The sequence below is a fragment of the Athalia rosae genome, chromosome 2 (assembly GCF_917208135.1).
Source record: "Athalia rosae chromosome 2, iyAthRosa1.1, whole genome shotgun sequence".
NCBI classification, from domain to species: Eukaryota; Metazoa; Arthropoda; class Insecta; order Hymenoptera; family Athaliidae; genus Athalia; species Athalia rosae.
Window position 1 is genome coordinate 29,119,730 of NC_064027.1, and position 13,194 is coordinate 29,132,923.

The following is a 13,194-nucleotide window of genomic DNA, read 5'->3' on the forward strand; positions in this document are numbered from 1 at the left end:
ATTAAAGTACCATTCTGGATTAAAAAACGGTGAAAATAAAGTTATTAGCCACTGAAACTAGAGATCTTCGGAGATATTGGCACAACACATTTAGAATTACTGGGAAAAAAAAAATGATCAAGTTTAACTTAGTTCACACAATATTCCTTTAATTCATAGATAAGCAGTTTATACCAACGATTTTTACGGTCTCATATGTACCATGCTTCTTGTTTGTTATTTGTCCTTTTTTCATGCGAAAACCTATTTCACACAATCATTAAGTCATTCACATTGCAAAGTATGAATACAGATTGTCTTTCGAAGTCGAAGGAAATAGGTTTACACTTCGGCTCGACTACACGAAAACGATTACAAAAACGTGGTTTTGTAAATTACAATTGGATAATGTATGTGGTTTTGTTAACGGTACGCGAAAATACTTGAGTGTATTTCAATACAAATACCAGAGAAGTTACTTCGAGAAATCGGACCACTTAACATAAGAGGCTCATTCTATGCCTGCATTTGGTATTTAGTGGATCGACTAAATTGTCTGGCAATATTAACATGATGAACGATTGCAGATTTTTATACAAAAAAACTTCTCTGACATCACTGTAAATAGATTATATGAATATAATCATCTTAGTCACTTTGTTCGATGCTGTGTCCTTTTTTCATTGACTTCAATGCTTTTTCCCGGAGTTTCTTCTCCAGTTCTTCGGTATTACCTTCGCTTGCGTCAGATTCTTCGGATTCGACGGCCTTCCGCTTTTTGTGCTTTCGATGTTTCTTGTGCTTCTTGTGCTTTTTGTGCTTCTTATCTTTTTTCTTTTTCTTCTCCTCCACTTCGCTGTCCTGTACCGGGAAAAAGAATAAATTACCCACAATCGTAGTATGTAAACGATTGTTCTTAAGACTCTAGATCTTTGTCCCATTACCAGTAACGTGGAGCTAATAACAAACCCTTACCTCAGATTCACTCGTGCTAGTTTTAGTTCTCTTTTTGCGCTTTTTTTTCACTTTTTCATCGTCGCTGCTATCTTCAAGTTTCTTTTTCTTTCTACTTTCTCGTTCAACAATCTCTTCATCTTCGGAACTAGAGTCCCTTTTGGCCTTCTTGGACTTCGTTCTTCCCTCATCCTCACTTGTCGATTCTTTTCTCGATTTTCTGTTTTTAGATTTAGTGTCCTCCGATGAACTATCTCTACGCTTTCTCGACTTTTTCGGCTCGTCGTCTGAACTGGAGTCTTTCTTTGATTTCCTGGACTTGGATTTATCATCATCTATCTTTCCAATTTTCTTCAATTTCGGGTCATCGTCATCTGAAGTGGAATCTTTTCTCGACTTTTTAGATTTTCTGAGATCTTCTTCAACCTCCCTTCTTAAGCGTTTTTTGGCATCAATGTCACCACTGTTGTCCCGTTTTCTATTGTCTCTTCTATCCTTACTCCGATCATCAAGCGAATCTGTTTTATGATTATGCAAAAAACAAGTAAGTCTATGATAACAGGCTAATGTAGTCTCCTATACATCCTATATTGAAGTTTCAAGCCCAGGATATTTTGACCTTTGTTGACGGCAACAATAATGGAGAAATTCAAGATCATATGTACTCACCAGCTCTTCCGGAGTCTCTGCTTTTCTTAGATTTATCTAGTTGTTTTTTCTCCTCTTCGGAATCTGAGCTGGATCCAGCTTTACTTCTGTCTGTTTTGTCATCATCGGTTGATTCTTTACGCGACTTCTTTGACTTCTCAATTCTTTTCAGTTTCTTCTTACCTAGTAATAAAATATCGCAGAAATGAAATCAGCATGATTTCTACATACTTATTCACAAATACTATAATTATTGACGACCATAATTCTTACTTTCATCTTCACTATTGTCAGAGTCCGAAGATTCCTCCCTTTTGTGACTCTTTAGTTTTTTGTTTATTTCTTCTGTTGATTTTTTTTTCAACGATGGAAGCTCTATCAATTTGTGACTCAACTTTTTGTCATCAGTTGTAGTCTTTGTCAATTTAATTAATTTGTCTTCTTTTTTCAACGGGAAAAGATCCCCAGATGAAAGTGTCGTTTCTATGGATTTGGGAGACTCGTCCTTATTATCCCTGAAATATTAATGTTTCATATTTTTGTCTCATTCAAGTGAATGCATTGTACCAAATTACTAATCTATCATCGTTAAATTTTAATATCTCACCTTGAAGGAGTCTGCTTAATTTTAGCTGCCGCAGCAATTATGTCTTCAGTTTTCTTAAATGGCGACGGTGTACGAGACAAACTCTTCGAGAACTAAAACAGAATAAACCAATTTCACTCCGCAATAAAACCAAGGCTTACATATTCACTTTCAGGCGGTGACAACAAATCAAATTACCCTGTGCCTTGTGATAGGAAGTATCGGAGCTGAACTCTTTTTGGGTGGAACACTGACTTCTAATTTTTTGGGAACGACAGCTTCAACTTTCTTGAATTCTTTCTCAGCACGAATAGGAACATCTTCTTTGACAATCTTATCCTTTTCTTTTTTCTTGCCATCATCAAGAGCTTCGCGTTCCCTAGTTTCTGGCAGTGGTTTATTATCTGGTACTTTCCTGCCATTGTAAAATAAGAATGCTTGAAGTATATTCATGTAATTTGACTAATGAACTACTTGAGAAAATTTTGCTAACTGTGAGTAGGCTCCGTCACAAATTAGTATTGGTGAAAATGTCGACTTTAGAGAATTAGGTACCGAATAAAGCGAGAGTATGAAACGAATTTATTACGCGTCACTCACCTGGTTGCAGGTTCCTCATCACTAGAGGAACTACTCTCCATGCTTTGAGAGCTACTTGATTTGGACCTTCCATTCCGTAAGGTCTTCGGTGGTCTCCTATCATCTAATCTTTTCACCATTTCATCTACAGGAGGTTTCTTTTCTTTCGGTTTTTCTTTTGACTCCTTATCCGGTGATCTCTTGTAATCTTTGGTACGTTCCATCGATGACTTACGTTCCTTGGATCTAGCTCTTGATCCAACAGGGGATGACTTGCGGTCTTTGTTGTCCTTGAGATCTCTGGATCTATCTCGTCTATTAGACCTATCACGGGATGAGGATCTATCATACCTGTTAGATCGATCCCTGCGCTCCGGTGACCGCCTGCCATCTCGTCGATCGATGGATCTGCGCCTGTCGTGTCGCTCCGATGATCGCCTTCTGCGATCCGGAGATGACCGCCATCTACGCCTGTCTCCTGGACTTGGAGAACGGCGACGATCGTACCTCGCTGGGCTACGACGAGGCGGACTTCTAAATGAGAATAAAAAAAAGTTCGTGGTCATAAGTATTGGTTTGTCAAAGTGTGCAACATGATATGAAGAATTTAAAATCGTTTACCTTCGACGGCTAGGAGCCCTGCGTACAGATGGTGGTCTCATGCCGCGGCTTCCACTATATCTATCCACCCTGTCCCTTTCACGATCACGATCGCGATCACGTTCACGATCGCGATCTCTCCTCCTGTCCCGCTCTTTTTCGAAAGATGATCGCCTGAGGATATGAAAATTATATATTACCGTAATTATTTGATCTCAGTAGAAAGGATTTCAATGCATGATTTCTTAAAATCCGATCAAAAGTACCTTCTATTTCTATCTCGAGATCTGTCTCTGTCCTTAGATCTATCGTTTCGGGGGGAAGGACTCCTCCTTTTTGGTGCTGATTTTCTTTCACGACTAGAATCAGAATCACTGCCGCTGTCATCTTTGTTGGTCTTTCTATAAGATCGTTTAGCCTGAACACCATCTTTCTTCTTATGAATTTCAAAATCATTTTTATCTTTTGCTCCCTTTTCTGTTTCGGAACCAGAACTGCTGCTTGAGCTTGCATTCCGTTTTCTACTTGAATCGTTATTTTTTTCTTTCCGTTTGTCGGGTGACTTAGACCGTGACTTTGAGGACCCAGAATCACTCGAATCCGAACGTGATTTTCGGGATTTGCTGCGATCGATGCTTTTTGATCTCGATCTTTTCGAACGGATTGGTGATTTAGAGCGCGATTTTCTCGATTTTGAGATAGGCGATTTGGATTTAGACCTTCTTGACTTGGAACGATCCTGAGATCTAGATCTTGATCTCCTTGATTTTGACTTGGATCGAGACCTCCTTCCCTTAGATTTGGAGCGGGATCGCCGTGATTTCGATACCGGAGATCGTGACCTCTTAGATTTTGTGACCGGTGACTTTGATCGAGATTTTTTTGCTCGGCTGATGGGTGATTTGGAAGGTGACTTTTTTGAAACTTTTTCCGGGACTTCCGGAGATGGTGAACGATTGATTTTCTTTTTCCCGTCAGCAATGCTCATAAGCTTAGCTTGTAGTCGTGATATGGCTACCGCAGCTTCCCTGTTGGTGCAATAGATCTTCAATAATTATGCGTTAAATGCGTATGAAATAACATACGCAGATATCAACAGATACGGAAAACTTACGGTTTGGTTTTTATGGGCATTGGAGGTATCGCATTTTCCGGTTGCGGCGAATCTTCCCTTTCAGTTTTGACCTCAGTCATTTCTTTGCCGTTATCTCTTCCAGTAGGTTTGGTGGGCGATCGTGAGTTTGATCTCCGCTTCCGGCTGGAGCGGTCTCGATCTCTGTGCCGCTCACGAGACTTGCTCCTCTTGCTCCTTTGTTAGATTATTGAAATTTATGAAACATATCAATATTTATTGCTATTTCTGGATGTTGATTGAGACGAAGCAAAGTCTGTCTAAGGACAAACAGAATGATGTAATAACCAACCTGTCTCTGTCACGATCTCTACTACGGTCCCTCCGTCTTTCCTTTGATGATCCACGGTCCTTCTCTTCTTTTTTTATCTTCAATTCTGCATCATCTTTTTCCTTCTCACGTTCCTTTTCCTTTTCTTTTTCTGCCAATGATGCTTGTAGCTTCTCTTGTTCTTCCTGTGAATTATGCGAGGCTTAAAAATAACTGGGCCTTTAAAGTGTCCACTAGGGTAGAGGTATCAATATATCAGACGTTGTTCACAGATTCAGAAACGGATTATTGGTCCTTAAAATTTTCCTCATATCTATTTTAACGCCCACTACAATCTGTACTACAAACCGAACGGAAATCTTTATATTATTGAACAGCTAAATATTACTGATTTCGAAGATCGAACAACTATTTTTGTGTTAAGATAACTGAACAATTCCTTAATGTTAATAGCAACTAGAAAATCGGTAATACGATGTGAGGTTCGTCGGGCATTTTGTTGTTGATCAACAAATGGTAGTTCAACTGTCAAACAACACACTACGTTTTCAATCCAATGCTATCCTAGATGCAGCATAACTGAGCACAACTGGACGTATCCTATTCTATAAAATTGAAATGATATCACAATTTTCCGCTCCGAAAAGCGAAAAATTATCGATTACTCGATCATTTCATAAGACGGATCAATTTATTTTGCACACGCAGATTCCTCAGCTCAAAATACATAAGAAATAGTGATCTGAGCGTACAGGGCAAAACTTGAAATAAAGAAGTAATATTTACCAAGCGCTTTTTAATTTGATCTTTTTTCTGTTGCAAGAATGCTTCGGGAATGCCAGTGACGCTTTCTTGTGCAGAAACCAACAAGTCCCAGAGTTCACCCATGAAGGATCGTGCATTTCTTCCGTTGAGAAAACCTGTCAGATTGATCTGCATTTTTCGAGGATCGGGAAACTGTAAAAATACATTGTTCATGAAATGAGAATTGGAAACGTGATTGACATTTCTACTTGAAGTTCAAATAAATCGCATTTTTTTAAAACCGGGGATTACAAATTCTTAATAAGCAGTTTAATGTAAAACTGAAGTTTGCGACACATTACCTGAACCTAAATAAAAAATATATGGTTCTAAATCAGAATAGCTTGAAAATATATCTCATCAGCAGAAATTCTAAGATACACGTAATTGCTTTTCCCCCTCGAAAAGCAGAATTGCTTGTTAGAACCCCTAAGTTCATCTTACCACTGCCAGGGCTGACTAGCAGAGGCGCGTTTCTCTGATTAACATTGAAGGTTCCTAGATGAAAAACTAATATCGATGTTTGAATAACCAGAAACACCTGGATGGAAAAAAACGACAATAACATTATGAACATCTGTATAATTTTGGTACAGTTAGAGTGTTAAAACGCTATAATGTGAAAAAAATTATTAGATACATAGTAATTAGCTGAAAAACGATGAATCAATATTAAATAGAAGTATCATCAAGCAACCAACCTGTCATATTGACAAAGATTGTCACAACATGTGCGAATATGATGGTTGTCTACCACTCCCACTTGAAGCTTTGACAACTTCACTCCCACCTTGACAATGGACAGTAGAGAATGAACAGCAATAGTTCAGGAAAAAACCTTGTCCCTCGTGTCCTTGTGCACTAACAGAGATGTCTCTGCACCGCTCCAACGGAGATCAATGATGATTAGACATCAGCAGGCCTCGAATAGGCCCACAGACGTTGAGCCACTGCGCTGATGGAACCCTGCTGTTGAAAGCCTTATCAAGGCCTTGCTGTTCCATTGCTTGTTGCTAGCTGCTTTGGACCACAAACGGTGACTGCACTCCAATCACTGGTGTTGCAGACATGGGATTTCTGCGATGATTATGATGTCCTTGTAAGACGTCAAGCCTTGGTTAAGACTGTTGTACGGTGGTGATGACCGTAAACAGGTCTGGTGAGAAGTTCGAGAAGTGCAGACGCAAAAATGGACTGCTAGATGATGATGAAACGGACGATGCAACATGGCCGCAGGTTGAGCAGAAGTCCAATGCAGTTGATATGGAGATGAAGTATCCAGTGGAGAAGAGCTGATGCTATGGCTGACGGCTGATAGAAAGGCGGCCAATCGGATGCAGAGAGGAACACATCCGAATGCCATTGGGACAAAAGGGTTGAGCCCCAGCAACGGTTTCTACTTATACTAACGGGGAATTCAAAGAGACGTGATAAAACTTGTCATACAAAGTGTAATTCAACAATTTCAGCTACGCACTTCACTTCTTTGTGGTAATGTATGGTTTGCACGAATTGTGAGTCAAATTGCATAGTATCGATAAAATGATACTCTTAGATTCAATTTTCATGTCACGTTCGTTATTAGCATGATATGTGGACAGACTAATTTAGTACTATCCGAAGAGTCAAAGGCTTGCTTTAAATAAGTTTCTGCATCTCATTTACACCTGAATTCAGTGATTAATGGATCTGGTAGGTTCAGCTATTTGGTAGGGTTAATATGAGTTTTCCAATATTTGGTAGGTTTTGTAAATTAATATTTGTGTACAATGTTACGATGGGCCATGAGTATAATCGCATATTCTCATATTTATAGTGCTGGTTTCGCTATGACAATTTTTACTAATATCAACGTTCTATGCTGAGGGGAAAAAGCCGAGTGAATGAATAGCTTATTCAGTTATTTAGACCATTCTACCAAATTGAACTAAAAGAAAGATAATAATGGTTAACTTCTAGGTATTCTTACCTTTTCCTCCAGCTGATTGTAAACAAATTCAACTACGACGTCGTCTTCCATTCCTAAAATTTGAGTTATCTTGGTCGTTATCCATGGTTTGATGACGTCCAACTTAACTTTGCTCATATCCACCTAGATTGAATATCACACTCATAATTTTCTATGTCTAATCAATGCTGGTATAAACAAGACAATAAATATACAATAATGAGAATGGTGTATCAGGTTCATTAATAGCCTGGATCCTTATTTAATCAAATTTTACCTTTTGCGTCAAGGACTCGCCAAATCTCATTTGCTTCAGCATCTTCTTTTCCTTGTCGCTAAACCTCGTATCCTGGGAGGCTGTAGTCCCCTATTAATAATAAGCGAAATACTTGTACATAAGTGGAAATCTCCACTCTCCAATCGGATATTACTAGTTCATTATTTTGTGATATTACCGTGTACATCATCTTCTAGGCCGGGTCTTGTAATCGTAGTCAAATCCTCAAATTGGAGAAAAGGCAGGGTGCCCTCACTCCACTCCACGAGATATGAAAACTACGGTTCAGCACAGGAAGTAAGAAAAGTCAGAATAGTAAAATTTTTCTAAAATATGAGACAAATTACTGGTTTCTACGACAAATAGCAGAATTTAACCAACCGATATTATTTTTAGCGGTATACGTTTCGGAACAACGCGATCAGTCCAACAACATGGCTGATGGCTGGAGTTGCGTGTCGGGCTGGCGCGCTGCTCGCGTCTATTCCCCACCACACCGCTTCTGCTTCCCGTTTTAGCCATCCAATAATATCCTAATTGTGAGCCGTTCCTTTGTCGATTGGTGTGTGGAATTACCAATAGATCTCAGCATCAAATGTCAAATGAGTGTCAAAACTTCAAAATCCTCACCGGTCATAATGGTGGGCTAGGTCCCAACCTAACTTATCTTGTATTGTTACAATATTATCACTCAATGTCTCAATTCAATTATCAATCTTCAAACTGATATTTCGATACTCTACCGGGTTACAAATATTTACCCTGCAACCATGTCACCCTACTACTTGTGTGTTGTCCTTTCTTTACCAGCTTTAATAATTTATCTGCTTGGTGCAGCCCAGTATTTGTCAAAACAGGAGAAAAACACTTGTCAAATGACCTACATGTTTGAATATCCCCAATATGTGGTGAGTTTTGGATTTTATATCGCTGCATTAACTTTTGATATCGTTTTCTTAATTTCAAATCTTACGCTGAAGTATTATCATGCAGCATATACATCTGGAAGAAGAGATCCAAAAACAATATCCACAATACAAATTGTATGCTTACGCCGAGGGCTTTGCAGTAGGAAGAATACAATCTATGCGATTCTATGGTATCCCTGTGTTATTCATTCCTGGAAATGCTGGGTCACATCATCAGGGTGAGTTGTTGAAGATAATTGTGAAACATTGCATCATAATCCTGAAACAGATATTTATGCAGCAGGGTTGACAAACTCAAAAAATAGTCGGAAAACGGATTGCAGCCTAGAATATGCAACAACGCTACCGTAGCCTATCGGTTTTTTTGTGCGCAGACTATAAGAAAAATGTTTTGATCCATTTTATAGAAAGAATTTCCAATTAATAAATGGCAAGAGTGATTTTTATATATGAAATAATCTGGAATAATTGGCTACTACTGTGAAACTTACGTCAACTTTGCTGCAATTCTCCCTTTCCTTTTCGATACCTGAAGCAAAGCTGTGCAAAAGACTCAAATGATCTTCTGAAATTTTATTCTGACCAACAGTAAGTTTATTTCCAAACATCAGCTATTTTAAACGTTCAAAATATCGACATTTATTTTATTTTTGTCCTCGAATTAATTGAGAGAGACATGTATTTATATGCATAGGCAAAAGTCTCAACATTCATTCTCTTACTTGGATTTTTCAATTGTCCTTGTTCACAGTGAGATCCCTGGCATCGGTCAGCCTGAGGAAAAGTCTTAAGGATCGGACTCCCTTTCACTTCGATTTTTTTACAGTAGATTTAAATGAAGAATACTCTGCTCTATACGGAGGTAAGAAATTTACCATACATTTCAAACTGATTTTCTAATTCTCTTCTGACTTATCATCCAGGTGTTCTAAAAGGACAAACAAAATTTGTCGCGCACTGCATACAAAAAATATTGCGATTTTACTCTGGAAAAATAGACAGCATCATACTTATTGGTCACTCAATGGTAGGACTGCTTATTTTATAGTTTTTCATGGTTGAACTAAATATGTGAAACTAAAGATGCTCGAAATTTTTTGTTAGGGTGGCATTGTAGCAAAAGGCGTTCTGCTCGAACCTAATATCACCATCAGTCAGGTGAACACAATCATCATGCTCGCTACGCCTCATATGGCAGCACTAATTCCTGATACTTACATTGCTGCAATTCACCAAAAATTGAAACACTCTCAGAGTTCATTCAACAACTCGGGCATTGTCACACTTTCTATCGGAGGAGGTCCTCGGGATGTAGTAGTTAACAGCAATCAAGTCATAGATGAAATCGCTGACTTAAACGTCCTGACTACACAAATTCCTAGTGTTTGGAAATCAACTGACCACCTAGCCATTCTTTGGTGCAAGGAATTCGTCCTCGTTGTGATACGTGCACTATTTGACACCGTTTATGTTGATACCAAATATCCTAAAATCAACACGGACAAGGATTATAGGCTGAAAGTCTTCAACTATCATTTCTTAGAGGTAAGCAGAAATAGCCAAATTCTCGGAAGGAACATAGCATGCTAAGTGAAAATGCCAAATAACCCCTTTCTTCTACAATCAGCGCAGTGCTGGCAAAAAGTTTGCTCAATATAAATCAAAGGTGCAATTTGATTCCGGCGGAGAATGGATTGAAGATATTCGACGACAGTATACCTGGAAGGCCTTAGATCGCATTGGTACGAATAACAAATCACAAGTTTATTTAATGATCAGATTGATTGGTAGGCAGGATCGACTTACAATTCAGACGACCAACTTGGAAGCCCGTAATTGGCTATTTGCTTGCACCGCATCATCAATCGAGGGGAACTCCAGAGTATGGTGGGTTATATTCTTCTACCATTCTGTTGCTCACACTGTTTTTGTTGTTTTTGTCTACGATCAACTTTTACACTGTTAACAGTGACTGGGGTTGGAATCTGTCAAACAAAAGCAGAATAATGCCAGGAGGTACTCATAAAACGAAAATTGTTGACTTAGATCCTGTGGAGTTGAAAGCACTGCACTTGACACATGTCGTTATAAGAGTTCCGGCGAGCAATTTCAACAAATGGCTTTCCATTGGAATAGATCTTCATGAAAAAGGCGAACGTAGGGTAAATGTTGGAAACAAATTTAATGCGATAGGCTTAGGCTTTGGGAAACTTGGCACGATAGAAACAAGCAATGCAGCTATTCGATATGAAGTAAATCTAGACAACACTACGGATTCTGTGTTGTTCAAACTCAGCCATCCGCAATGCAACCAGAAAAATTATCGTCACCATTCAGCTGTTGAATTGCTTGAGCCTGGAACGAATGGTATCAGCCAAGTTCGACTATTTACGTATCAGTAAGCTTATTTCTCTGAACTTTAATCCGCCGAATAGATTGCTTAGCTTCATCATATTCAAGCTTTTACTCATTGGCTATATTTCCCACCTATTCCTCGCGAGTTTCAAACCCACATGAAATCCTCATCCGTTCCAAATCATTTGCATTTACTTCATGCAAACAGTATGAATTCCTTTGCAGTGATACGACTCCGAAGATCTTCAAATTACAGACAAGAAATACGGCTAAGGATAATGTTCCTGGAATCAAAAGTCCCATATTGAGATTCACATTGGATCCAGAGTGCGTCTACACTATTGAACTATGGCACGGTAGTTTAATGGAAACTGTAGCATCTGCAGTCCGATATCGTTGGCCAAATCTTTATGGCATTATCGTTGGTTTGTTGTTGCTCATCCTGGCTAAATATATTGACGGTGAACTGAAACTGGTCAATTCGGCGATCGTAACTACCATCACATGTGCTTTGTGTCTTGGCCTTGGAATTGGCCTAGAAGCTCTAGTCGCCTTAGGGATCATCCACGTATGTGCAGCTGTTGTATGTTGCACAGTTATACTTCTCGGATCAACAGTCTACAACATGGCAAATAGGTTGGTATGAAACGTTCGATCGCCTTGGCGGTGTACTACGCAAGCCTCTACTCGTAAAAGTTAAAACTTTTCCATCTTCAGGTTTCTTGCTCGTTCTCTGAAGTTTTCCATGACATGGACCGACTGGATTTTGGGGGGTCTGAATCAATTACCACTTCTATCTGCTACAATATTATTGGCTGTGGTTCCAGTGACTTGTGGAGCTTTGGCAATGTTTCTTTTCCTTGTATTGCAATTCCTCAAGCTAGTTAAGCTGTACGAGGATTATTTGGAGAAACTTTTGCTAGCTATCCTGAGATTTGGTATTCTGAATAGATTTAGGAGAACCCAAAACAATCATCGTAGCAAAGAAGAAGATGAAAAGGAGGATGATGGAGATAGTGATGGAAACCAGATTGCATTTCAGCTGCTACTATTTCTCATATGGTGCACAGCTGCCATCCCTGCCATTCCATCAGTCCTTGTTTGGGCGAAAAATTACAGGTATTAATCTGCTTCCCAGTTAATTCTATGTATTTCCACTGTTAAGTGTGACTTGTCAAAATGATTTTGAAAATCCCAAAGTGACAATACAAATAAAGAAAATGAAGGAAAATAATCTGTTGCAGGTATAGCACGAGGCTGGAGACAGAAGATCCTTTTCTAATGATGTGTTGGACGATAATAATAGGATGTGCTTCGGGGGGTGTCACGTGGATTTCACCCAGTAAGCTAGGCTATTTCTCCTCGGAAATTGCTATGGTGCTGAGAGTTCTTGGATGGGGTGCATTAGTTGTTACTGGAATTGGCTATCCACAACAATACCAATATTTGATGCCTCCGTTTATAGTAGCAGGTACCAGCCTCGTTGCCATACGTCCGCTCATCGGATTTCGCTCTCTCATACGTCGATGAATAAATGACATTATTTCTGTAGAACTGATTGATACTATAGGTCACAATAGATTAAATAATCAATGTAGCTTCTTGATGAACCATCATTGAATACTTATAAGAAAAAAAAATTTTACGGTGTTGCAAAACTGTAATGCCAAACTTGACTATAACTCTGTCGATCGTCATAAGTGCACAGTTGTGCCTTATAAAGGTAATTTTCACTACCTGTTATTTTAAAACCAAAGGTTTTTCTTCATATTAGGCTTGAGAGAACGATAGACTCAAGTTAAACATAGATTGTAATTTAAGCTTGACTAGTTCTCGTTAAAAAACTTGTCGAAGATTTGTATTGTGTTCATTCCCTGCTATACAATAACCCGCTGTGGAGTTGCATTTTTTTCAACCATGCATCATACTCTAGATTGTAAGAGACGTATGAGAGAAGACCCCGATGGGGCAAAGATTGTTCAATTCTTTAGAATAAATCAGAGAAGAATAATATGTTGAATTATGGACAAACAGTTACTGTAATTTCATGTTTACCTTTGTACAAATAGTTGGTCTGACACCATCAGGCATATAGTACAGCAATACAAAAATGACTCACAAAGAAATCAAAG

At 38.8% G+C, this 13,194-nt stretch overlaps 2 protein-coding genes across 8 annotated transcripts; one reads left to right on the plus strand and one right to left on the minus strand.

Moving 5' to 3' along the window:
• Positions 1 to 128: 128 nt before the first annotated feature.
• LOC105693158 (serine/arginine repetitive matrix protein 1) lies at positions 129 to 8,297 on the minus strand. Of its 3 annotated transcripts, XM_012412898.3 has the most exons (16): positions 8,160 to 8,297; positions 7,957 to 8,056; positions 7,779 to 7,868; positions 7,523 to 7,645; positions 5,536 to 5,706; positions 4,771 to 4,934; positions 4,461 to 4,655; positions 3,613 to 4,374; positions 3,368 to 3,520; positions 2,768 to 3,280; positions 2,366 to 2,582; positions 2,189 to 2,280; positions 1,855 to 2,096; positions 1,603 to 1,764; positions 955 to 1,451; positions 129 to 840 (listed from the first exon to the last, which is right to left on the minus strand). In XM_012412898.3, the coding sequence occupies exons 2-16, from the start codon at positions 7,966 to 7,968 to the stop codon at positions 628 to 630; spliced, it is 3,606 nt and encodes a 1,201-aa protein (XP_012268321.1). In that variant the 5' UTR covers positions 7,969 to 8,056; positions 8,160 to 8,297; the 3' UTR covers positions 129 to 627. The 3 variants fall into 3 exon arrangements, with proteins under 3 accessions (XP_012268321.1, XP_012268320.1, XP_012268322.1); XM_012412897.3 differs by having other exon boundaries at positions 7,957 to 8,199; XM_012412899.3 differs by lacking the exons at positions 7,779 to 7,868; positions 7,957 to 8,056; positions 8,160 to 8,297 and having other exon boundaries at positions 6,255 to 7,645.
• Positions 8,298 to 8,352: 55 nt separating this feature from the next.
• Positions 8,353 to 13,073, plus strand: LOC105693159 (GPI inositol-deacylase). 5 transcript variants are annotated; one of them, XM_012412901.3, is made up of 10 exons: positions 8,353 to 8,686; positions 8,772 to 8,925; positions 9,459 to 9,569; positions 9,631 to 9,734; positions 9,812 to 10,252; positions 10,335 to 10,594; positions 10,677 to 11,105; positions 11,288 to 11,698; positions 11,780 to 12,181; positions 12,307 to 13,073. In XM_012412901.3, the coding sequence occupies exons 1-10, from the start codon at positions 8,549 to 8,551 to the stop codon at positions 12,590 to 12,592; spliced, it is 2,736 nt and encodes a 911-aa protein (XP_012268324.2). In that variant the 5' UTR covers positions 8,353 to 8,548; the 3' UTR covers positions 12,593 to 13,073. The 5 variants fall into 5 exon arrangements, with proteins under 5 accessions (XP_012268324.2, XP_012268325.2, XP_012268326.2 ...); XM_012412902.3 differs by lacking the exon at positions 8,353 to 8,686 and adding an exon at positions 8,976 to 9,295 and having other exon boundaries at positions 8,784 to 8,925; XM_012412903.3 differs by lacking the exon at positions 8,353 to 8,686 and adding an exon at positions 8,991 to 9,295 and having other exon boundaries at positions 8,784 to 8,925.
• Positions 13,074 to 13,194: the final 121 nt, after the last annotated feature.

Excerpts from the sequence above, each read along its gene's own strand:
- LOC105693159 (XM_012412901.3), top strand. The coding sequence starts at position 8,549 with ATGTCACCCTACTACTTGTGTGTTGTCCTTTCTTTACCAGCTTTAATA. Across the intron at positions 8,926-9,458 it reads TGCTGGGTCACATCATCAGG|TGAGATCCCTGGCATCGGTC; the intron begins GTGAGTTGTTGA and ends CCTTGTTCACAG. Across the intron at positions 12,182-12,306 it reads GTTTGGGCGAAAAATTACAG|GTATAGCACGAGGCTGGAGA; the intron begins GTATTAATCTGC and ends AATCTGTTGCAG.
- LOC105693158 (XM_012412898.3), bottom strand. Across the intron at positions 1,765-1,854 it reads TGACAATAGTGAAGATGAAA|GTAAGAAGAAACTGAAAAGA; the intron begins GTAAGAATTATG and ends TTTTATTACTAG. Across the intron at positions 841-954 it reads CTAGCACGAGTGAATCTGAG|GACAGCGAAGTGGAGGAGAA; the intron begins GTAAGGGTTTGT and ends TTCCCGGTACAG.